The 27149-nt window shown below is 33.5% G+C and overlaps 1 protein-coding gene across 1 annotated transcript; it reads right to left on the reverse strand.

Annotated features, from left to right (window-relative positions):
• Positions 1 to 912: 912 nt before the first annotated feature.
• LOC148549921 (uncharacterized) lies at positions 913 to 6300 on the reverse strand. Its single transcript, XM_088496198.1, has 7 exons — positions 5833 to 6300; positions 5660 to 5746; positions 1821 to 1949; positions 1596 to 1730; positions 1336 to 1448; positions 1172 to 1265; positions 913 to 1086 (listed from the first exon to the last, which is right to left on the reverse strand). The coding sequence occupies exons 1-7, from the start codon at positions 6298 to 6300 to the stop codon at positions 913 to 915; spliced, it is 1200 nt and encodes a 399-aa protein (XP_088352324.1).
• Between the last annotated feature and the right edge of the window lie 20849 nt (positions 6301 to 27149).

A 27149-nucleotide genomic window follows, 5' to 3' on the forward strand; every position in this document is an offset into this window, starting at 1 on the left:
GGAATCCGTTAACGAGCTTCAAAGCCCGCCAAGGATTCGAACAAGAGGACGTCCAAAAAATAGGCTAGGTTCAAAGTTGGACAAACAGATTGCAAATGCCACAAAGAAGAAGAAAACGAAAGTTTTAAGCGAGGTAAAAGTAATGTTCTTTAAATTTGTGGTGATTGAGTTTATTTTTCTCGTTAATAGTTTAGCTAATATGTGAGTTTGTTATATTTAGATAAACTTGTTTGATGCTGCATCAGTGGTGTATTCAAATTCCAGCCAATATCAAGGACATGTTATGAATTATCAGTTCAGGATACCAGCAGCAGGGGATAACTCTTTGGGTGTATAGTTACAGAATATGAGTGTAAAAGCACTGTTCTTTTGGGTGTATTTTTGTAAATTTTCTTGTGATTCACATTTTACATATAGATACATATATTTAGGGTTTAGGTTTTTAGGGTTTACAGGTTAGGGGTAAGGGTTTAGGTTTTAAGTGTTTAGGGTTCAGGGTTTTAGGCTCAAATCATCAGGGGGGTAGATCTCAGGGTGTATATTCAACTTTCTTTGGGTGTAAAAAATCACAGGTTATGGGTGTATATTTGATTTGATGTTTTTCTTCATATTATAGTACCTGTAATTCATACATTTTGAATACAGCACAGATAGTTTGGGTGTATGTTTAAGCAATATTGGGTGTATATTAAACTTCCGTTCGGTGTAAAAGTTTATAATTTGTGTTTAGATCTGCCTTGATGTTTTCCTTCATATTTTACCACCTGTAATACAGAGCTTTTGAATACAGCACAGATAGTTTAACAGCACAGACAGTTTAACTATGGAAAAAAATTCCATTGAATAGAAGTTGTTTATAAATGGCAAATTTTTACAGCATTTGTTCAATTTACAAACTAGCTAGCAGTTAGATTACTCAGTTTCTATATCAGTAGAATTTATCTGACAAAATGGACTCAATAATAGTGAGGATGGCTTGGACAGTCTTATTGCATTACTCGCTCTAATTTCTTGATCTCTCTCTTTATTCATTTCACTGAATAGTATCCGCGAAGCATATTCTACTCTATAGTGGTCCACCTCGTCCTACAATTAAAAAGTATATTCTGTTTAAACAACAATATTAATTCAGTAAAGTAATATAGAGTTATATAGTTTTAAAGACAGTTACCTGTGGCCAATTATCCCATTCATACTTCGCCCTTTTAATGTTTTCGGGCTCAATTAACTCAAGCCACTTCATAACGTAAATAGCACAGTCATAGCTGAAAACGAAGAAAATAAATTACAAATCTCATTTAGGAAAGTTTAATGTTCAGAGTCACAAATTTATACCTTAATTTTTGGCCTGAGATATTAACGTATGTTACTTTAATTTCCAACTCATTCTCCTTTTTCTTCAGAGGTGCCCCGCCGGCATATGCTCTAATTCTTGAAATTACATATCCCTTAAAAAACAAAACAAATCAGTAATACACCCGAATGAAATACATCCAAAGGAGAACATACTTACACCCAAAGCAAAACATACATATACCTTATATTGAATTGAAATACACCTATCTATTAAAATAAAGAACACAGAGCCAACTTACAGTAAATTTATTAAGCTGCTTTCTCTCATTGCTTGGAGCTTTCTTGTGTAACGGGTCAAGTATATAAAATCTCCGCTTTGTTGTATCAATCACCCATAACCACCAATGGCCTGAGTAGCAAACAGGCGCAAAAATCTGAAGGATTGCCACATTTCAACAGTGTGTTATTTTATTTGGCATATAAGTAAAGAACGGTACTAACAAATTTTACAAATGAAAACTTACATATCGATGCGAAGTTAATTTTTTTGCATCTATGAAGGGAATAAACATTGGGTAGTCTTCCACCCTGAATTCTTTATTGGTTTTAGGTGATATGAATTCATCGTTTGGGTGCTTCGAAATAGCCATATTCTGCAACAATTGTAAAGCAACAAATGAAATACTGAAAATACATCCAAGTGAATACTTTAAATAAACCCAAATGACTACACAACTTACACCCAATTGAACGTAAAAAATACACCCAAATGAATACAAAAATAGACCCAGTTGATCAGAGAATATACACCCTAAGGAATACAGAAAATACACCCAAAAATCGTAGAAGTAACACTTACCACAATATCAGGGGGGAGACAGTATACTTGTTCTCGAAACCTTTTATCATTTTTCTAGTTGAGGATGAGGCACATGGTAGATACAATCTAGAAATATATGCCGAAATCAATTTACATTAATAAACAATGCAGTTAACTTTGGTGTAAAAACATTAATGTTATTCTAATATTACCTCAGCTTCTATATAACTTCCTGCCTCGAGCGATGCAAGGTGCATTCCAGACAATATGTATTTATCTTGGGCAATCAGAGTGCACACGTTGTCAAACTCGTTAGTTTTGCCATCTGCGTATGTCTTCACTCGCGTCGCCCAGATGTAGCACTTCTCTTTCATATCACCCGTATTCTGATTTATTCCCGCAGGAGTTTCAAACTTCCCAGAACTTTCTCCGCCAGTCTCCTTTTGAATTTGTGGACTTTTACTTTCTTCTTTCGCCACACTGCTTGCTATTTTTTGTACCAAATCCTCTAATTGTTCTAGCAAATTTGCAGTTTTTGGAGTTTTTGCCCTGTCTGCCTCCTGCGTTGACGCTCCCTCCTGCATTGCTGCTTCTTCTTGGCTTGAATCAGTCAAGCCAAGGCTAAATGATGGCATTGGATCTGTTTTAGGAACATATGATGCTGTCCGTGCCATCATCATCAGCGCAGCAGCGTCTTCTGTGGCTGGATAACTGCGTGATCATGTATAACGTATTATAAGAGTAATAATATACAGATGATAAGCAAAGATTGATTTTACTCTGATGAACTTACATTTTAGATAGAGCTGGGGGAAGTGTGGGTGTGCTTTCTTCAAGTTGTTGGGGGGGGGGGGGTTCAGGAGTGCTGCATAGTTTCAAAAATTAATCATGGCGTAAAAAAAACTATTCAGGAATAATATACACCCAAACTGTAACCAAATATACACCCGAACTGTAACCCAATATACACCCAAACTCTAAACAATATACACACAATACTATTTCTTACGTTTTTGTAGTTCCTTCAATTTGTAGCAGAGGGGTTGGTTCAAAATTTGTCTCAGGTGTTTCTTCAAATTCCGGCACAGTGGTTGTTTGGGACACTGGCACAAAAACTTGAATCGGAACTCTAAACAAGAAGAAAAATGAAAGGTTAACAACGCCTTTGAAAATAATAAGGTTATAAGGTTGAAATATTCTTGAAAAACTCACATTGCAAGCCCTTCCGACGGTGTCTCTTCCCTCACAACCATTATATTCGAATCAGCCGGCTCACTGGCTGACTCTTGAACCAGACTCAACCTAAAATACACCCAAAAAAAGTCAAAAAATACATCCAAACAATTCAAAAGAAAGACAGGCTTTGTTTTTTGAGAACTTACATACTTGCAGATTTTGCTTTTTTTTCCTGCCTTTTTTTTCTCGAATAAAAAAATAAAGGGCTTTTTTTTCTAAAAAAAAATATATACAGAATTAGAAGTAGAAGGTAATAAAAGAACAAAAGTAACGGTTATTTGAAAGAGAAATTACATGCTCTTTGCCGTCCTGTTTACACTACTTTGTTCTGTGTGTCCTTGAGAGGAAGGATCATCACTTCCCAAGTTCACGTCCGGTATTCTACACAGATTTCATGTTATTCAGACAAAATATGATACAGGTAAATCATGATAACAAGATTTTATTAAATAATGCTTCTTACGTTTCAGAGGAGACATAGCGACCTTCTGTCGATCGCAGGTCAGCTTCCTTCTCCCTGCGAAACAAGAAACAATTATTAGAAAAGAAAACACACTAAAATCTGAAATATACACCCCAAGAAGACATACCCCTCTGCAGCAGATTTTTCATTGTTTTCCATTAACAATTCATCTAGATCTTCACTTCCTATTTCATATCTGTCACTACATTCATAAAAGAAGATGTTAACAAAAATAATTATGATGATAGACGGTAATATAGCTTACGAAGTACTGTACCTATCATAGGATTGTTCTTCTTCAGGAGATGAATGTTCAACAACAACCTTTTTCTTTTTGGATTGTGTTCTCGGTGGAAAAAACAAGTATGAATCAGAAATAAAAAATTAATTTTATCACAGAATATTATCCAAAGAAGTGCTTACTTTTTTGGTGTTCTTTGTGTCTTTTTCTTTTTTTTGCTTCTTCACCGGTAATGATTCTTCGCTTCTATAAGTTAATAAGAGACACTTCAGTTAATACATGAGATCTTGATAATTAAGCCAAAAGAAAGGAGTAATAATTTCAGAACATTCCTCATCAGTTGATTCAGATTCTGAATCAGAATCCTCTTGACTCTTCTTTCTTTTTTGGAGTCCATTCTGGAAGGCAAACAATCATTATTTAGAACATACTAAAGATATAAAATACACCCAAATGAATGCACAAGATACAACCAACTGAATGGACAATATACACCCAACACAACAAACGAAATACACCCAACTTAATAAATAACATACACCCAACTTCATAAACAAAATACACCCAAATGGTTCCACAAAATACACCCAACTCGATAAAGAAAATACACCCAAGTATGGTACTTACTTTTTCCCCTTTTTGCTGGGTTGTTTCTTGGTGAATCCTCTGAGTCTTCTTGAGTCTCAAACTCAGAGGTAGAACTGTCACTATCAGTTGTTACTTTCTCCGAAGACGATGTTGAACTTGCCTTCCTTTTTTTGTTTTTTTATTTCTTGTTTTTTTTGTTTTTTCTCTATTTTTTTTCATTTTCTCTCTTGTTTGCGCCATCTTTACAATCCCTTGAAACATTAGATATTTTTGTTAGCAACATTCAGGTAAATAAAATACACCCAACATATTCTGTTCACTTACCATATTTTCCTCTCTTTCCGCCGTCATTCTTTCGTCCAACTGCTCTTTACTCCAGTTGGCAATCCAGGGTTTTGGCGGTCTTTCAGCCCACTTCTTGCCTTTATTTTTAGAAAGATAAAAGTAAATTATCATCAGGGCAAAGAGGCAGCCATCAATTGCCTTTTCTTTTTCTCCTTGTAGTCGGTTTGATGATAAAACTCAAAACATGCCCTCCCCAGTTTCGCTCTGTTATGGTGTCCATCTCAAAAATTGGGGCCAGGTGCACAGGCGAGATTTTGTTTATTGTCGTTGGTAAAAGGAACGCCATCTGTATATAGAGAATGAAAATCCTCTTGAACATTAGGCGATCCTCTTCGTTACCAACGCCAATATCCATCATCTCATCTGTAAGACTTTTGAGGGTCTTACCCTGGAATCTTCTAAAAATTTCTTTGTCATCCTCAGAAAGTTTCTTATAATCGACTTTCTGAGGAAATATATCTCCTACAAAAAGGAAAACAACATAGTATGAAAATCAGTTCAAATACACCCAAGCATCAACTAAAATACACCCAAATGACTACACAACTTACACCCAATTGAACGTAAAAAATACACCCAAATGAATACAAAAATAGACCCAGTTGATCAGAGAATACACACCCTAAGGAATAAAGAAAATACACCCAAAAATCGTAGAAGTAACACTTACCACAATATCAGGGGGGAGACAGTATACTTGTTCTCGAAACCTTTTATCATTTTTCTGGTTGAGGATGAGGCACATGGCAGATACAATCTAGAAATATATGCCGAAATCAATTTACATTAATAAACAATGCAGTTAACTTTGGTGTAAAAACATTAATGTTATTCTAATATTACCTCAGCTTCTATATAACTTCCTGCCTCGAGCGATGCAAGATGCATTCTAGACAATATGTATTTATCTTGGGCAATCAGAGTGCACACGTTGTCAAACTCGTTAGTTTTGCCATCTGCGTATGTCTTCACTCGCGTCGCCCAGATGTAGCACTTCTCTTTCATATCACCCGTATTCTGATTTATTCCCGCAGGAGTTTCAAACTTCCCATAACTTTCTCCGCCAATCTCCTTTTGAATTTGTGGACTTTTACTTTCTTCTTTCGCCACACTGCTTGCTATTTTTTGTACCAAATCCTCTAATTGTTCTAGCAAATTTGCAGTTTCTGGAGTTTTTGCCCTGTCTGCCTCCTGCGTTGACGCTCCCTCCTGCATTGCTGCTTCTTCTTGGCTTGAATCAGTCAAGCCAAGGCTGAATGATGGCATTGGATCTGTTTTAGGAACATATGATGTTGTCCGTGCCATCATCATCAGCGCAGCAGCGTCTTCTGCGGCTGGATAACTGCGTGATCATGTATAACGTATTATAAGAGTAATAATATACAGATGATAAGCAAAGATTGATTTTACTCTGATGAACTTACATTTTAGATGGAGCTGGGGGAAGTGTGGGTGTGCTTTCTTCAAGTTGTTGGGGGGGGGGGTTCAGGAGTGCTGCACAGTTACAAAAATTAATCATGGCATAAAAAAAACTATTCAGGAACAATATACACCCAAACTGTAACCAAATATACACCCGAACTGTAACCCAATATACACCAAAACTCTAAACAAATATACACCCAATACTATTTCTTACGTTTTTGTAGTTCCTTCAATTTGTAGCAGAGGGGTTGGTTCAAAATCTGTCTCAGGTGTTTCTTCAAATTCCGGCACAGTGGTTGTTTAGGACACTGGCACAAAAACTTGAATCGGAACTCTAAACAAGAAGAAAAATGAAAGGTTAACAACGCCTTTGAAAATAATAAGGTTATAAGGTTGAAATATTCTTGAAAAACTCACATTGCAAGCCCTTCCGACGGTGTCTCTTCCCTCACAACCATTATATTCGAATCAGTCGGCTCACTGGCTGACTCTTGAACTAGACTCAACCTAAAATACACCCAAAGAAAGTCAAAAAATACACCTGAACAATTCAAAAGAAAGACAGGCTTTGTTTTTTGAGAACTTACATACTTGCAGTTTTTTCTTTTTTTTCATGCCTTTTTTTTCTCGAATAAAAAAATAAAGGGCTTTTTTTCTAAAAAAAATATATACAGAATTAGATGTAGAAGGTAATAAAAGAACAAAAGTAACGTTATTTGAAAGAAAAATTATATGCTCTTTGCCGGCCTGTTTACACTACTTTGTCCTGTGTGTCCTTGAGAGAAAGGATCATCACTTCCCAAGTTCACGTCCGGTATTCTAAACAGATTTCATGTTATTCAGACAAAATATGATACAGGTAAATCATGATAACAAGATTTTATTAAATAATGCTTCTTACGTTTCAGAGGAGACATAGCGACCTTCTATCGATCGCAGGTCAGCTTCCTTCTCCCTGCGAAACAAGAAACAATTATTAGAAAAGAAAACACACTAAAATCTGAAATATACACCCCAAGAAGACATACCCCTCTGTAGCAGATTTTTCATTGTTTTCCATTAACAATTCATCTAGATCTTCACTTCCTATTTCATATATGTCACTACATTCATAAAAGAAGATGTTAACAAAGATAATTATGATGATAGACGGTAATATAGCTTACGAAGTACTGTACCTATCATAGGATTGATCTTCTTCAGGAGATGAATGTTCAACAACCTTTTTCTTTTTGGATTGTGTTCTGGGTGGAAAAAACAAGTATGAATCAGAAATAAAAAATTAATTTTATCACAGAATATTATCCAAAGAAGTGCTTACTTTTTTGGTGTTCTTTGTGTCTTTTTCTTTTTTTTTGCTTCTTCACCGGTGATGATTCTTCGCTTCTATAAGTTAATAAGAGACACTTCAGTTAATACATGAGATCTTGATAATTAAGCCAAAAGAAAGGAGTAATAATTTCAGAACATTACTCATCAGTTGATTCAGATTCTGAATCAGAATCCTCTTGACTCTTCTTTCTTTTTTTGGAGTCCATTCTGGAAGGCAAACAATCATTATTTAGAACATACTAAAGATATAAAATACACCTAAATGAATACACAAGATACAACCAACTGAATGGACAATATACACCCAACACAAAAAACAAAATACACCCAATTTAATAAACAACATACACCCAACTTCATAAACAAAATACACCCAAATGGTTCCACAAAATACACCCAAGTATGGTACTTACTTTTTCCCCTTTTTGCTGGGTTGTTTTCTTGGTGAATCCTCTGAGTCTTCTTGAGTCTCAGACTCAGAGGTAGAACTGTCACTATCAGTTGTTTCTTTCTCCGAAGACGATGTTGAACTTGCCTTCCTTTTTTTGTTTTTTTTATTTCTTATTTTTTTTCTTTTTTCTCTATTTTTTTCATTTTCTCTCTTGTTTGCGCCATCTTTACAATCCCCTGAAACATTAGATATTTTAGTTAGCAGCATTCAGGTAAATAAAATACTCCCAACATATTATGTTCACTTACCATATTTTCCTCTCTTTCCGCCGTCATTCTTTCGTTCAACTGCTCCTTACTCCAGTTGGCAATCTAGGGTGTTGGCGGTCTTTCAGCCCTCTTCTTGCCTTTATTTTTAGAAAGATGAAAGTAAATTATCATCAGGGCAAAGAGGCAGCCATCAATTGCCTTTTTCTTTTTCTCCTTGTAGTCGGTTATGCCCTTGACGATAAAACTCAAAACATGCCCTCCCCAGTTTCGCTCTGTTATGGTGTCCATCTCAAAAATTGGGGCCAGGTGCACAGGCGAGATTTTGTTTATTATCGTTGGTAAAAAGGAACGCCATCTGTATATAGAGGATAAAAATCCTCTTGAACATTAGGCGATCCTCTTCGTTACCAACGCCAATATCCATCATCTCATCTGTAAGACTTTTGAGGGTCTTACCCTGGAATCTTCTAAAAATTTCTTTGTCATCCTCAGAAAGTTTCTTATAATCGACTTTCTGAGGAAATAGATCTCCTACAAAAAGGAAAACAAGATAGTATGAAAATTAGTTCAAATACACCCAAGCATCAACTAAAATGCACCCAAGCATCAGTTAATATACATCTATAATTTTTAGCGTGTTACCTATTGCGTTGATGCCAAGCGCATCACCTATTTTTTTGGTGTTATTTTAAAAGAACCGTATCTGGTTTCCAATCTGTTCTCCCCTAATTTGAAGTTGTTAGCCAGCTCCCTTAACACTTGGTGATGCACCCTTAGTGGTGGGATGCGCATCAAGCCACCGAATCCCAAATCCCTCACAATCGTTTTCTTCTCTTCACTCATGTTTTTGAATTTATCACTTAACAAATGTGTTGCACACTTAAGGTCTTTGGTTTGCTGTAAACAAGAATAAAATTATATAAAACTGATTTCTATTATATAAAACTGATTTTATCTAAGACATATATTTATTCTTACATTTTTTCTAGCTTGGTTTCTCGCTGCCATTTTTTCTGAAATGAAAAATACACACATAGATATCAGCAAGATACACCCATATATATGAGTCAGATACACCCATAGATATCAGTAAGATACACCCATAGATATGAGTCAGATACACCCATAGATATGATTCAGATACACTCATATATATCAGTCAGATATCACTCAAACTTGTATCAATATACAAGGTCAAGCAATATACACCCATGGACAAGCAAATATAAGAACAGTTGCAACTGCTGACTATTACAGTATATTAGTTCAGAAACATACACCCAACAATTTGTGCCATATACACCCAACAAATTACCTCATATACACCCACCAAACTACGGAATATACCCCCAAAAATCAGTTACCAAAAAAACTAGAACAACAAGAACAGTAACACCTAGAAGAACTAAGAAGAATAGTGTAACATAGAACCAAGAATAACATTAAAACCTAGAACAAGTAGAACATGATAAACTGTAAAATGAGACGTAGAGCAAGAAGAATAGTAAAACGTACAACAACGTAGAAGAACAGTAAAACCTAGTTTTTCAATTTCGAAATGTGGAAAATATACAGGAATGGTAATGTAACGTACCTTGATTATTATAGCTTTGTTTTCTCTGGAGATTCTTGATCGAGAGTTCTATGTTGTGTTGATGGAATTTTCGAATCTTAGCGATGAGTTGTATATCTTCAGTATCGAATGATGCTCGAAAATGGAACGTTTGCTTTTTCTCTGAATGGTTTTGAGAAGTGGAAGAAGTGGAAGAGTCTGACATTAAGGGGCGGTTTACGCGAAGCGTAACCGTATGAGTGGAGCGCGTGAATGTTATGCTCCATTCAATATAATTCAGTGCGCGTGTGAAATGTTTGTGGGCTGGGGGATTGTATCACTTGTAAGGCCTTATTGCTTATATGTGTAGCAGGCCCGTTTCTCGGGCCTGCTACGCATACAAGCAAAAAGGCCTTACAACTTATCCAAGCCCCCAGCCCACAAACAATCCACACGCGCAGAGAAGAGCATTGAATGGGGCGTAACATTCACGGGCTCCACTCAAACGGTTACGCTTCGCGTAAACCGCCCCCTTAATGGCAGACTCTTCCACTTCTTCCACTTCTCAAAGCCATTCAGAGAAAAAGCAAACGTTCCATTTTCGAGCATCATTCGATACTGAAAATATACAACTCGTCGCTAATATTTGAAAATTCCATCAACAAAACATAGAACTCTCGATCAAGAATCTCCAGAGAAAACAAAGCTATCATACTCAAGGTACGTTACATTACCATTCCTGTATATTTTCCACATTTCGAAATTGAAGAACTAGGTTTTACTGTTCTTCTACGTTGTTTTACGTTTTACTGTTCTTCTTGCTCTACGTTTCATTTTACAGTTTAGGATGTTCTACTTGTTCTAGGTTTTACTGTTATTCTTGATTCTATGTTACACTATTCTTCTTAGTTCTTCTAGGTGTTACTGTTCTTGTTGTTCTAGTTCTTCTGGTAACTAATTTTTGGGGGTATATTCCGTAGTTTGGTGAGTGTATATGAGGTAATTTGTTGGGTGTATATGGCACAAATTGTTGGGTATATTTTTCTAAACTGATATACTATAATAGTCAGCAGTTGCAACTGTTCTTATATTTGCTTGTCCATGGGTGTATATTGCTTGACCTTGTATATTGATGCATGTTTGAGTGATATCTTACTGATATATATGGGTGTATCTGAATCATATCTATGGGTGTATCTTACTGATATCTATGGGTGTATCTGACTCATATATATGGGTGTATCTTACTAATAATTTTGGGTGTATTTTTCATTTCAGAAAAAATGGCAGCGAGAAACCAACCTGGAAGAAATGTAAGAACAAATATATGTCTTAGATGAAATCAGCTTTATATAATAGAAACATATCTGACTATAATTTTATTTTTGTTTACAGCAAACAAAAGACCTTAAGTGTGCAACACATTTGATAAGTGATAAATTCAGAAACATGAGTGAGGAGAAGAAAACGATTGTGAGGGATTTGGGATTCGGTGGCTTGATGCACATCCCACCACTAAGGGTGCATCACCAAGTGTTAAGGGAGCTGGCTAACAACTTCAAATTAGGGAAGAATAGACTGAAAACTGGATACGGTTCTTTTAAAATAACACCAAAAAGAATAGGTGATGCGCTTGGCATCAACGCAACAGGTAACTCGCTAAAGATTATAGGTGTATATTAACTGACGCTTGGGTGTAATTTAGTTGATGCTTGGGTGTATTTGAACTGATATTCATACTTTGTTGTTTTCCTTTTTGTAGGAGATCTATTTCCTCAGAAAGTCAAATATAAGGAACTTTCTGAGGATGACAAAGGAATTTTTAGAAGATTCCAGGGTAAGACCCTCAAAAGTCTTACAGATGAGATGATGGATATTGGCGTTGGTAACGAACAGGATCGCCTAATGTTCAAGAGGATTTTCATCCTCTATATACAGATGGCATTCCTTTTACCAACGACAATAAACAAAATCTCGCCTATGCACCTGGCCCCAATTTTTGAGATGGACACCATAACAGAGAGAAACTGGGGAGGGCATGTTTTGAGTTTTATCGTCAAGGGTATAACCGACTACAAGGAGAAAAAGAAAAAGGCAATCGATGGCTGCCTCTTTGCCCTGATGATAATTTATTTTCATCTTTCTAAAAATAAAGGCAAGAAGAGGGCTGAAAGACCGCCAAAACCCTGGATTGCCAACTAGAGTAAGGAGCAGTTGGACGAAAGAATGACGGCGGACAGAGAGGAAATTTTGGTAAGTGAACATAATATGTTGGGTGTATTTTATTTACCTGAATGCTGCTAACTAAAATTTCTAATGTTTCAGGGGATTGTAAAGATGGCGCAAACAAGAGAGAAAATGAAAAAAATAGAGAAAAAAGAAAAAAAACAAGAAATAAAAAAAACAAAAAAGGAAGGCAAGTTCAACATCGTCTTCGGAGCAAGAAACAACTGATAGTGACAGTTCTACCTCTGAGTCTGAGACTCAAGAAGACTCAGAGGATTCACCAAGAAAACAATCCAGCAAAAAAGGAAAAAAGTAAGTACCATACTTGGGTTTATTTTCCTTATCGAGTTGGGTGTATTTTGTGGAACCATTTGGGTGTATTTTATTTATCAAGTTGGGTGTATGTTGTTTATTAAGTTGGTTGTATATTGTCCATTCAGTTGGTTGTATCATGTGCATTCATTTGGGTGTATTTTATATCTTTAGTATGTTCTAAATAATGATTGTTTGCCTTCCAGAATGGACTCCAAAATAAGGAAGAAGAGTCAAGAGGATGAGGATTCTGATTCAGAATCTGAATCAACTTATGAGTAATTTTCTGAAATTATCACTCCTTTCTTTTGGCTTAATTATCAAGATTTTGTGTATTAACTGAAGTGTCTCTTATTAACTTATAGAAGTGAAGAATCATCACCGGTGAAGAAGCAAAAAAAAAAAAAGAAAAAGACACAAAGAACACCAAAAAAGTAAGCACTTCTTTGGATAATATTCTGTGATAAAATTAATTTTTTATTTCTGATTCATACTTGTTTTTTCCACCCAGAACACAATCCAAAAAGAAAAAGGTTGTTGTTGAGCATTCATCTCCTGAAGAAGATCAATCCTATGATGGGTACAGTACTTCGTAAGCTATATTACCGTCTATCATCATAATTATTTTTGTTAACATCTTCTTTTATGAATGTAGTGAGAGATATGAAATAGGAAGTGAAAATCTAGATGAATTGTTAAGGGAAAACAATGAAAAATCTGCTGCAGAGGGGTATGTCTTTTTGGGGTGTATATTTCAGATTTTAGTGTGTTTTCTTTGCTAATAATTGTTTCTTGTTTTGCAGGGAGAAGGAAGCTGACCTGCGATCGACAGAAGGTCGCTATGTCTCCTCTGAAACGTAAGAAGCATTATTTAATAAAATCTTGTTATCATGATTTACCTGTATCATATTTTGTCTGAATAACGTGAAATCTATTTAGAATACCGGACGTGAACTTGGGAAGTGATGATCCTTCCTCTCAAGGACACACAGAACAAAGTAGTGTAAACAGGCCGGCAGAGAGCATGTAATTTCTCTTTCAAATAACTGTTACTTTTGTTCTTTTATTACCTTCTACTTCTAATTATGTATATATTTTTTTTTAGAAAAAAAAGCCCTTTGTTCTGTGTGACTCAAATTATACCTGAAACAAATTACCATATTCGAATCAGCCGGCTCACTGGCTGACTCTTGAACCAAACTCAACCTAAAATACACCCAAAGAAAGTCAAAAAATAAACCCGAACAATTCAAAAGAAAGACAGGCTTTGTTTTTTGAGAACTTACATACTTGCAGTTTTTGCTTTTTTTTTCCTGCCTTTTTTTTCTCGAATAAAATAATAAAGGGCTTTTTTTCTAAAAAAATATATATACAAAATTAGAAGTAGAAGGTAATAAAAGAACAAAAGTAACGGTTATTTGAAAGAGAAATTATATGCTCTCTACCGGCCTGTTTACACTACTTTGTTCTGTGTGTCCTTGAGAGGAAGGATCATCACTTCCCAAGTTCACGTCCGGTATTCTAAACAGATTTCATGTTATTCAGACAAAATATGATACAGGTAAATCATGATAACAAGATTTTATTAAATAATGCTTCTTACGTTTCAGAGGAGACATAGCGACCTTCTGTCGATCGCAAGTCAGCTTCCTTCTCCCTGCGAAACAAGAAACAATTATTAGCAAAGAAAACACACTAAAATCTGAAATATACACCCCAACAAGACATACCCCTCTGCAGCAGATTTTTCATTGTTTTCCCTTAACAATTCATCTAGATCTTCACTTCCTATTTCATATATGTCACTACATTCATAAAAGAAGATGTTAACAAAAATAATTAGGATGATAGACGGTAATATAGCTTACGAAGTACTGTACCTATCATAGGATTGATCTTCTTCAGGAGATGAATGCTCAACAACAACCTTTTTCTTTTTGGATTGTGTTCTGGGTAGAAAAAACAAGTATGAATCAGAAATAAAAAATTAATTTTATCACATAATATTATCCAAAGAAGTGCTTACTTTTTTCGTGTTCTTTGTGTCTTTTTCTTTTTTTTTTTTTGCTTCTTCACCGGTGATGATTCTTCGCTTCTATAAGTTAATAAGAGACACTTCAGTTAATGCATGAGATCTTGATAATTAAGCCAAAAGAAAGGAGTAATAATTTCAGAACATTACTCATCAGTTGATTCAGATTCTGAATCAGAATCCTCTTGACTCTTCTTTCTTTTTTTGGAGTCCATTCTGGAAGGCAAACAATCATTATTTAGAACATACTAAAGATATAAAATACACCCAAATGAATGCACAAGATACAACCAACTGAATGGACAATATACACCCAACACAACAAACGAAATACACCCAACTTAATAAACAACATACACCCAACTTCATAAACAAAATACACCCAAATGGTTCCACAAAATACACCCAACTCGATAAAGAAAATACACCCAAGTATGGTACTTACTTTTTCCTCTTTTTGCTGGGTTATTTTCTTGGTGAATCTTCTGAGTCTTCTTGAGTCTCAGACTCAGAGGTAGAACTGTCACTATCAGTTGTTTCTTTCTCCGAAGACGATGTTGAACTTGCCTTCCTTTTTTTTGTTTTTCTTGATTTCTTGTTTTTTTTTTTCTTTTTTCTCTATTTTTTTCATTTTCTCTCTTGTTTGCGCCATCTTTACAATCCCCTGAAACATTAGATATCTTAGTTAGCAGCATTCAGGTAAATAAAATACACCCAACATATTATGTTCACTTACCATATTTTTCTCTCTTTCCGCCGTCATTCTTTCGTCCAACTGCTCCTTACTCCAGTTGGCAATCCAGGATTTTGGCGGTCTTTCAGCCCTCTTCTTGCCTTTAATTCTAGAAAGATGAAAGTAAATTATCATCAGGGCAAAGAGGCAGCCATCAATTGCCTTTTTCTTTTTCTCCTTGTAGTCGATTATGCCCTTGACGATAAAACTCAAAACATGCCCTCCCCAGTTTCGCTCTGTTATGGTGTCCATCTCAAAAATTGGGGCCAGGTGCACAGGTAAGATTTTGTTTATTGTCGTTGGTAAAAGGAACGCCATCTGTATATAGAGGATGAAAATCCTCTTGAACATTAGGCAATCCTCTTTTTTACCAACGCCAATATCCATCATCTCATCTGTAAGACTTTTGAGGGTCTTACCCTGGAATCTTCTAAAAATTTCTTTGTCATCCTCAGAAAGTTTCTTATAATCGACTTTCTGAGGAAATAGATCTCCTACAAAAAGGAAAACAACATAGTATGAAAATCAGTTCAAATACACCCAAGCATCAACTAAAATACACCCAAATGACTACACAACTTACACCCAATTGAACGTAAAAAATACACCCAAATGAATACAAAAATAGACCCAGTTGATCAGAGAATACACACCCTAAGGAATACAGAAAATACACCCAAAAATCGTAAAAGTAACACTTACCACAATATCAGGGGGGAGACAGTATACTTGTTCTCGAAACCTTTTATCATTTTTCTGGTTGAGGATGAGGCACATGGCAGATACAATCTAGAAATATATGCCGAAATCAATTTACATTAATAAACAATGCAGTTAACTTTGGTGTAAAAACATTAATGTTATTTTAATATTACCTCAGCTTCTATATAACTTCCTGCCTCGAGCGATGCAAGGTGCATTCTAGACAATATGTATTTATCTTGGGCAATCAGAGTGCACACGTTGTCAAACTCGTTAGTTTTTCCATCTGCGTATGTCTTCACTCGCGTCGCCCAGATGTAGCACTTCTCTTTCATATTACCCGTATTCTGATTTATTCCTGCAGGAGTTTCAAACTTCCCAGAACTTTTTCCACCAGTCTCCTTTTGAATTTGTGGACTTTTACTTTCTTCTTTCGCCACACTGCTTGCTATTTTTTGTACCAAATCCTCTAATTATTCTAGCAAATTTGCAGTTTCTGGAGTTTTTGCCCTGTCTGCCTCCTGCGTTGACGCTCCCTCCTGCGTTGCTGCTTCTTCTTGGCTTGAATCAGTCAAGCCAAGGCTGAATGATGGCATTAGATCTGTTTTAGGAACATATGATGCTGTCCGTGCCATCATCATCAGCGCAGCAGCGTCTTCTGCGGCTGGATAACTGCGTGATCATGTATAACGTATTATAAGAGTAATAATATACGGATGATAAGCAAAGATTGATTTTACTCTGATGAACTTACATTTTAGATGGAGCTGTGGGAAGCGTGGGTGTGGTTTCTTCAAGTTGTTGGGGGCGGGGTTCAGGAGTGCTGCACAGTTACACAAAATTAATCATGGCATAAAAAAACTATTCAGGAACAATATACACCCAAACTGTAACCAAATATACACCCGAACTGTAACCCAATATACACCCAAACTTTAAACAAATATACACCCAATACTATTTCTTACGTTTTTATAGTTCCTTCAATTTGTAGCAGAAGGGTTCGTTCAAAATCTGTCTCAGGTGTTTCTTCAAATTCTGGCACAGTGGTTGTTTGGGACACTAGCACAAAAACTTGAATCGGAACTCTAAACAAGAAGAAAAATGAAAGGTTAACAACGCCTTTGAAAATAATAAGGTTATAAGGTTGAAATATTCTTGAAAAACTCACATTGCAAGCCCTTCCGACGGTGTCTCTTCCCTCACAACCATTATATTCGAATCAGCCGGCTCACTGGCTGACTCTAGAACCAGACTCAACCTAAAATACACCCAAAGAAAGTCAAAAAATATACCCGAACAATTCAAAAGAAAGACAGGCTTTATTTTTTGAGAACTTACATACTTGCAGTTTTTTCTTTTTTTTCCTGCCTTTTTTTTCTCGAATAAAATAATAAAGGGCTTTTTTTCTAAAAAAAAAAATATATACAGAATTAGAAGTAGAAGGTAATAAAAGAACAAAAGTAACGTTATTTGAAAGAGAAATTACATGCTCTCTGCCGGCCTGTTTACACTACTTTGTTCTGTGTGTCCTTGAGAGGAAGGATCATCACTTCCCAAGTTCACGTCCGGTATTCTAAACAGATTTCATGTTATTCAGACAAAATATGATACAGGTAAATCATGATAACAAGATTTTATTAAATAATGCTTTTTACGTTTCAGAGGAGACATAGCGACCTTCTGTCGATCGCAGGTCAGCTTCCTTCTCCCTGCGAAACAAGAAACAATTATTAGCAAAGAAAAAACACTAAAATCTGAAATATACACCCCAACAAGACATACCTCTCTGCAGCAGATTTTTCATTGTTTTCCCTTAACAATTCATCTAGATCTTCACTTCCTATTTCATATCTGTCACTACATTCATAAAAGAAGATGTTAACAAAAATAATTATGATGATAGACGGTAATATAGCTTACGAAGTATTGTACCTATCATAGGATTGTTCTTCTTCAGGAGATGAATGTTCAACAACAACCTTTTTCTTTTTGGATTGTGTTCTCGGTGGAAAAAACAAGTATGAATCAGAAATAAAAAATTAATTTTATCACAGAATATTATCCAAAGAAGTGCTTACTTTTTTGGTGTTCTTTGTGTCTTTTTCTTTTTTTTTGCTTCTTCACCGGTGATGATTCTTCGCTTCTATAAGTTAATAAGAGACACTTCAGTTAATACATGAGATCTTGATAATTAAGCCAAAAGAAAGGAGTAATAATTTCAGAACATTACTCATCAGTTGATTCAGATTCTGAATCAGAATCCTCTTGACTCTTCTTTCTTTTTTTGGAGTCCATTCTGGAAGGCAAACAATCATTATTTAGAACATACTAAAGATATAAAATACACCCAAATGAATGCACAAGATACAACCAACTGAATGGACAATATACACCCAACACAACAAACAAAATACACCCAACTTAATAAACAACATACACCCAACTTCATAAACAAAATACACCCAAATGGTTCCACAAAATACACCCAACTCGATAAAGAAAATACACCCAAGTATGGTACTTAATTTTCCCCTTTTTGCTGGGTTGTTTTCTTGGTGAATTCTCTGAGTCTTCTTGAGTCTCAGACTCAGAGGTAGAACTGTCACTATCAGTTGTTTCTTTCTCCGAAGATGATGTTGAACTTGCCTTCCTTTTTTTTGTTTTTTTTATTTCTTGTTTTTTTTTTTTCTCTATTTTTTTCATTTTCTCTCTTGTTTGCGCCATCTTTACAATCCCCTGAAACATTAGATATTTTAGTTGGCAGCATTCAGGTAAACAAAATACACCCAACATATTATGTTCACTTACCATATTTTTCTCTCTTTCCGTCGTCATTCTTTCGTCCAACTGCTCCTTACTCCAGTTGGCAATCCAGGGTTTTGGCAGTCTTTCAGCCCTCTTCTTGCCTTTATTTTTAGAAAGATGAAAGTAAATTATCATCTGGGCAAAGAGGCAGTCATCAATTGCCTTTTTCTTTTTCTCCTTGTAGTCGGTTATGCCCTTGACGATAAAACTCAAAACATGCCCTCCCCAGTTTCGCTCTGTTATGGTGTCCATCTCAAAAATTGGGGCCAGGTGCACAGGCGAGATTTTGTTTATTGTCGTTGGTAAAAGGAACGCCATCTGTATATAGAGGATGAAAATTCTCTTGAACGTTAGGTGATCCTCTTCGTTACCAACGCCAATATCCATCATCTCATCTGTAAGACCTTTGAGGGTCTTACCCTGGAATCTTCTAAAAATTTCTTTGTCATCTTCAGAAAGTTTCTTATAATTGACTTTCTGAGGAAATAGATCTCCTATAAAAAGGAAAACAAGATAGTATGAAAATCAGTTCAAATACACCCAAGCATCAACTAAAATACACCCAAGCATCAGTTAATATACAGCTATATTTTTAGCGAGTTACCTGTTGCGTTGATGCCAAGCGCATCACCTATTTTTTTTGTGTTATTTTAAAAGAACCGTATCCGGTTTCCAGTCTGTTCTCCCCTAATTTGAAGTTGTTAGCCAGCTCCCTTAACACTTGGTGATGCACCCTTTGTGGTGGGATGTGCATCAAGCCACCGAATCCCAAATCCCTCACAATCGTTTTCTTCTCCTCACTCATGTTTCTGAATTTATCACTTAACAAATGTGTTGCACACTTAAGGTCTTTGGTTTGCTGTAAACAAGAATAAAATTATATAAAACTGATTTCTATTATATAAAACTGATTTCATCTAAGACATATATTTGTTCTTATATTTTTTCTAGCTTGGTTTCTCGCTGCCATTTTTTCTGAAATGAAAAATACACACATAGATATCAGCAAGATACACCCATATATATGAGTCAGATACACCCATAGATATGATTCAGATACACCCATATATATCAGTCAGATATCACTCAAACTTGCATCAATATACAAGGTCAAGCAATATACACCCATGGATAAGCAAATATAAGAACAGTTGCAACTGCTGACTATTACAGTATATCAGTTCAGAAATATACACCCAACAATTTGTGCTATATACACCCAACAAATTACCTCATATACACCCACCAAACTACGGAATATACCCCAAAAAATCAGTTACCAGAAGAACTAGAACAACAAGAACAGTAACACCTAGAAGAACTAAGAAGAACAGTGTAACATAGAACCAAGAATAACATTAAAACCTAGAACAAGTAGAACATGATAAACTATAAAATGAGACGTAGAGCAAGAAGAATAGTAAAACGTACAACAACGTAGAAGAACAGTAAAACCTAGTTCTTCAATTTCGAAATGTGAAAAATATACGGGAATGGTAATGTAACGTACCTTGAATATTATAGCTTTGTTTTCTCTGGAGATTCTTGATCGAGAGTTCTATGTTGTGTTGATGGAATTTTCGAATCTTAGCGACGAGTTGTATATCTTTAGTATCGAATGATGCTCGAAAATAGAACGTTTGCTTTTTTTCTGAATGGCTTTGAAAAGTGGAAGAAGTGGAAGAGTCTGCCATTAAGGGGCGGTTTACGCGAAGCGTAACCGTTTGAGTGGAGCGCGTGAATGTTACGCTCCATTCAATATAATTCAGTGCGCATGTGAAATATTTGTGGGCTGGAGACTTGTAAGTGTAGCAGGCCCGTTTCTAAAATGCCATATATTCAGGTTCGATTCCTAGTAATAACTGAGTTGTAATAATGTGTGTCTGAGTAAACGAGGGTCGAGGGGTGTGTATGACAAAAAAAAAAAAAAAAAAAAAAAAAGAAAACATTAGCCATTTGAGTTGAATCAGGTAGATCTAGTCAATACCTAATCCGACTTGGGGTACACCCATGACAGCAAAGCTATCAAGTTGAAAATTCTTCTAAACAAGACAAACTCCTCAATTCCTCATATATGATCTAGTGGTGACCACTCACTTATAAGTCTCTAATTTGCTAAGTGGTGTAATCTCTTAACTTGTGATATTGATCAAATTTTAGACAGCAGAATAATGGAGTGATTTAATCTCCCAATAAACTAGTTTTCTCCATCTACCTAATATAGATACCCATATATACGAGTTATTTCATAATTATTCACATTTTTTTATTATTAATTTAGGGATTGTTTGGATTTATAGAAAATATGAAAAAAAATATAAAAAAAGAAAAAAAGTGATTTTTTTTTTAATCAGGAGTAAAAATTAGGTTAAAAAAAAATATAATGTTAGTTCTATATAAATTTTTTCTCTCCATAAATGAAATAAAAATAAGAGCAAAATGGGTAAAAGTTGGTAAAATTATAATTCTATCCTTTGATTAATAAAGAAAACAAAATATCTAAGGATATTAATGTAATTTTATTTCGTTATGATTTTTTCTTTTTTCACTTTTTTCTCTATCCAAGCAAAAGAAAAATTTTACTCTATTTTCTTTCTATTAATTTTCTCTTCGTCCAAACATCTAAAAAAAATCTACTTTTTTTTTATTTTCTTTCTTCTTATTTTTTTGTCTCATTTTTTTTTTCATTTTCCATCATTCATTCAAATAATATGTTAGAGTCTTATACATTGAACGTGTTCTTGGGTGAATAACCTGGATATAAGTTGGTCCCTGAGAGTCGATGCCGAGTTATCACCCTCAACGCCGAGCTATAAGTTTTGAAAGTCCGAACTCTTTGTTCTAGAGATATATCACACTGTGAAAAGTGTGAACAAAAAAGGAAGAGTGTACCTGCAAAAGACACTCCGATACTTAAGTTAGTATTGTGTATTTAAAAGTGTGTGTGCATCAATAAAAATGCCATACCTTTATAGATGATGTAGAGTACATCGGTTACGTTCTCAAGTAACCGTTTGTATTAAAGGTCAGTTATAATAGATCGAGAGTTATGGTATTTGACAGGACGTTAGGATTCCAAACTATACCGTTTGAGATGTGTTATAGTCCATAATGCTAATTTGTAACGTATGATGCCGAGTTATAACTCATGATCTGTAATAACCATCTTAGAATATTTTTACAAATACAATCTGGCTTTTTAAAATTTAATGTGGAGTATTCTAAATGGTCATCACCATTTAAATAAAGATGCCAAAATTTATATTTTTTTAAAAGATTTTAATTTAGTCACATTTAAAAAATTTATTCTAAAACGAGTGAATTAGCAATAAAAACATAATTATAGATAAAGTTGAACTAACAAGTCAATTAAAAATTTAAAGGAAGAAATATCTAAATTATCCAAATTAATAGATAAAAATTTAATGATTTTAACTAATGTCAGTTCTAATAGTATTATAAAATTTACAAAAATGATAAAAGAGTAAAAAGGTTCTTTAATAAAAAATTTTAGCATAAAATTTAAATTTTAAACAGAATAACAAAAACTGATATCAGAACCAAAATAACGATTCTAAAGATATTGTAATACTTTACAAAAACAGTGCTTTTTGAATCATACCACACATTAAAAATCTAATATATCTAAAACCTTATTTAATGAACAAGATAAAATATCTTTATTTAACGACGTTTTGATTGGTGTCTTCATCCTAACTAGTATCCGCCTTTCCAAATTTCCAAATTTCCAAATTGTATAACCACCTAAGTTTTCGATATATTTGTCCTAACAAAAGCTATTTACCACAAATAAATTAAAGGATATATATATATATAGGAAAAAAAATAATTTTGAGGTATAATTTATTTTACTTTTAGTAATAATAAAAATAACCATTAATACATTTATCAATAATTAAATATTAGTTATTTTATAATAATTTTACTGATATTTATAACAATCGTCGGTAAAATTCTTTTAATGATTATAAAAGTTCTATAACTTGTCATTATAACATAATATAATAAATAAATAACTGTCAAAAAAATGAACTAAAGAATTAATAGTAAGTACAGCAGTGCAATTTGTTTTTGTTTTGATATGAAGTAAACTTGAGAAAAGTTCAACACTAATTATTTTGCTAGTGCAGAACACAAAGTGCTCCTTGGTTATTGTTTAATATATAATGTAGGTCAAGGTCTTAGAATAATTTCAAAGATATATACTTTTATGTTGACGGTGGACAAACGAATATAATAATGCAGACTATTGGTTAATAAAATAAGACAAATAAATAAATATATATACAAAATATAAGTCAGACGTTGTGTTTAATATATTCTGGGCTGTTTTCTAGAATATTGAAAACGTCAAAAGATAACTTAGAAATAACATATAAATAATATAGGGGTCCTCTTATACAGCAGATCGAGAGAATGTCCAAATTGTTTTATCAGTTAAATTATATGTATTTAGGAATCAAATCCTCAGCCATATCCTTTAATTAATTTGTTTTTCCGTGTTAGGAATTAACACAAGAAGCAATCAAACATATTTATATAATATAATATAATATAATATAATATAATATAATATAATATAATATAATATAATATAGTAGAGGCTAGCTAGCTAGGCCATCAAATTAAATAAAACATAAAATGCAAAATTGTTCATCGGATGTGTTATGCGTTTTTTATCTAAAATTATTTAGATAAAGATATTTAAAATATTTTTTTAATAATTAAAATTTAATATATATAATTAATTAAATTATTATTTTTGTTAAAATTAAATCAGATAAATTAATTTAATTAAAAAATTAGTAAATTAAATTTTAAATTAATTTAAATTAATATTTTTTATAAAATATATATAATAGAAGTATTTTAGTCATTTTTTATAATAAAAATATTATAGTTATTTTTTATAAAAAAATATTAATTTAGACTGATTTAAAATTTAATTAATTCATTAATTTGTCTGCTAAATCAATTTTTTAAATCTAATTATGATCGAAATAATACGATTTAATCGATTACCTATATTAAATTTTAATTATTAAAAAATATTTTTAAAAAAAAAATTTTTAAATATCTTTATTTGAGTGACTTTCTTTTCCTTTAACATAGGAAAAATTTAAAAAGAATCTTCTAATGTAAACATTTTTAGGGTGAGTAACGGTATTAATTACTCATTCTCATTTTGGTTATATTAAAAATTTAAAATCGCAACAAAAATCAGTTAATAATCACCTACTAAAAAACATGTATATATAAAATCTTAAAAATCACATAATTTTAAAAGAAATGGAAGATAAATATTTCAAAAAATTTAAAAAAATGACAAAAATAATGATATATTAGATACATATTTTAAGTAAGATTATTAAACATTAGATTTTGATAATTTTTATGTAAGTATGTTTACAAAAATAAAAGAAATATTTTTAAAATTTAGTGATTTTATAACAAGTAAATTGCTTTGTGATTTTTTGTGTGAATGGCCAAAATTATTTTTAGAAAAATGAAAAAAGGCATATAGCAATCAAACTTTGTTATAATATTTTGCATATGTCTTTTAAATAGTTATCAAAATATTCTCATAAAAATTTAGATCACATGCAGTAATCATTTGCCAACAAAATTAGTTTCTACTTGTGAAAAAATCGTTTTTAATTAATTTTGACACATTTTTAAAATCTTTTAAAACTTATTTAGTGTTAGTATTTTTTAGAATTTTTTTTTCAGCAACATAAATTTTCTAATACTATTTTAATAATTTATCCTATCTATTTTTATTAATTGAGCCTAACTCAATTCTACCCTAATATAACAACCCATAAAAGTTTAAACTCATGCCCATGTAGAAACTTTCTATAGGTCATATATTCTAAAGAGATGTGAGAGTTTTAATATCCTACAAATATTTCAATTATTTTACCTTTTATTACATCAAGTTACAAGTTACTAGGAGAGTAATTTTGAAAACGTTATTAACTTTAAGTTCTGTTTTTACTATAAGTGTTGAAAATAAATTCTATTAAAAAATATAGCTTTCATACCAGTTGAACAAATAAAATATTTGTTCTCTATTGTTGACATTTATTGTTTATTAAATGGTTGTATTCAGGTTAACATATATGCATGTGATAATAAGAAAAAAAGCAAAAAAAAAAAAAAAAAAAAAAAATTCATTCTCTTTTAAAAGTAGACACACTTGCAAAAAGCATAAACCTCACGATAAGGTTGGCTTATTTTATTTGGCTATGCCTCTAACAATGCGTGGGGATTATATATCATGTAAATTAATATATTGATCAACTTATATATATGAGAATGGTAATACATTTAATATTTGAAAGAAGTGGCACCAACCGGAAAAAAATAAAATAAAAATTGTTCGCCATGAAAGACAGATCATAAAGGCTTGTTGGGAGAGATTTGCTAGATTTCTTCTCCTACCTAGATATCACAGGCACAAAGTCAAACCATATGCTGGGCAAATATAATATTAATCAATCAGCCCCTATGATCTTAAGGTTTATAATGTAATTCGAGGGTTTTGGATAATTTAAAAATTGTTCTTCTAGAAATATACATCATGACTCATTTTGTCTTTTTCTTTTTGGTTTTTTACCTAAATAAAAACAGCAAAAAAAAAAAACTAATAAAGTAATTTTCCTGATCTAATATTATTTATGCATATATTCTATTTTAATTTAGTGTAAAACTGTAAATTGCAGTGGCGTATTACAATTTAAAAGTTTACAAATAAATCACATTTCGGTGGATATCTTCTTTTTATTAAAAGCTAAAACTATATATATACACACTTTACAATTTGGTGAATTTTAATATATCTCTATTTATGATATATAGTTATAGTGATTATGAAATGTTGTTAAAATTAAAATTATATTTTTATATTTTAATTTTAAAAATATTTTTTAAAATATTATAATCACTGTAATCATTAGTTCTTACTGCCGTCACCGTTGTCGTTGAGGCGCCGGAGGAGAGAGAGATTTGCTTTGCAGAGGCGTTGAGGGAGACAGACGTGACGCGAGGAAGAGGAGCTCGTCTTCGTTGCCGCCGTCACCGCGCCTTGCCGCCGCTGCCGTTGACGGAAGCCGCCACCATCGTTGGGAGGAACCAAACAGGGAGAGGAGGTCGCCGTTGATGCTACCACAGAAAGGAAGGAAGCAACGCGTGTGAGGAAGTGACGCAACAGAGGAGGAGCCGTTCCTCTGCCGCCGCTGGAATTCCTGGTCGCTGCCGGAATTCATGGTGAGTTAATCGTGCCTAGCTACCATAATCACCACCTTTGAACCTTATTTGCTCTGTAACAATCCTGCACTTGCTTCTGATGTTCTTGACTCTGTTGAGTTTGCTGGAATTATCACAATTGAAGCTTGTCACCAGAGAAGACAAGTTGTTGCGCCATCCTTTTCATTCTGACATCGATTCTCCCGTTCAAAATCCTGTAACGCTTCCACTCTTGTTCTGTTTAGCATTGTTTCTCTGTTATATTCTTATTCTAATTACGGTAGCCAATATCGTTATTTTAGTACTGCTGTGTTCTGCCGGAAATGTCGAAATTGTTGCTGCGAGTGTGATCATAGTTGGTGCCGCTGCCTCTGTCCCGGTTACGTTGGAATTGTCGCTGCTGCTGCCACGATTGGGGATAAAGGGGATTTTTGCGTTAAATAATACGATTGCGACATCGAGGTAGGGGGTTTAAATTTTAAATGGTTTTCATTTAAGAATGCCCATAAAGTTTATTGAAAAACTGCAAATATGTTGAATTATTGTGAGTAATTGATTGGTTGTGTGGATGTTGAATTGTGGCTGTGAATTGATTGAAATTGTGGATTTTGTGGAATTGATTGATCATGGGTGGAATATGAAGTGTTGATGAGTGATTGACGAAAATTCTAAATTTTGATGGATTATGTTAGATTTGTTGCTGTTGAGTTGGTTATATGATTATTGTATCGGTGATGGATTTAGTTGATGATTGATTGGAATTGGGTTTAGAGAATATTTAAAGAATTGAATTTGAGATGTTGAATTGCTTGCTGAAAAATTTGAGTTTTGAAATTAAATGGCAACTTTGAAAGTGAACCAGCAACTTAATAGAGATTGGAATGTTATAAGATTAAAAGTTAAGCGAACTACAACAAGTATAGTTATTAATATTCCATTTTGAAGGTTTCATTTTAACTAGAGAATTAGTTATGATTTTTCAAAAATGAATTGTAAAATCTGATTTTCTACATTACTTCTAAACGAAGTTAGAAACTTTGAAAAGCTACAACTAATTCTGTGATGATCGAAATTGCATGGGACCATATCCGGATTAAACTTGGGAATAT

The sequence above is a fragment of the Arachis ipaensis genome, chromosome B8 (genome assembly GCF_059453495.1).
Source record: "Arachis ipaensis isolate K30076 ecotype BB chromosome B8, ASM5945349v1, whole genome shotgun sequence".
In the NCBI taxonomy this organism is placed as follows: domain Eukaryota; kingdom Viridiplantae; phylum Streptophyta; class Magnoliopsida; order Fabales; family Fabaceae; genus Arachis; species Arachis ipaensis.

Excerpts from the sequence above, each read along its gene's own strand:
- LOC148549921 (XM_088496198.1), bottom strand. The coding sequence starts at position 6,300 with ATGATGATGGCACGGACAACATCATATGTTCCTAAAACAGATCCAATG. Across the intron at positions 1,731-1,820 it reads AATTAACTTCGCATCGATAT|ATTTTTGCGCCTGTTTGCTA; the intron begins GTAAGTTTTCAT and ends GCAATCCTTCAG. Across the intron at positions 1,266-1,335 it reads ATCTCAGGCCAAAAATTAAG|CTATGACTGTGCTATTTACG; the intron begins GTATAAATTTGT and ends CTTCGTTTTCAG.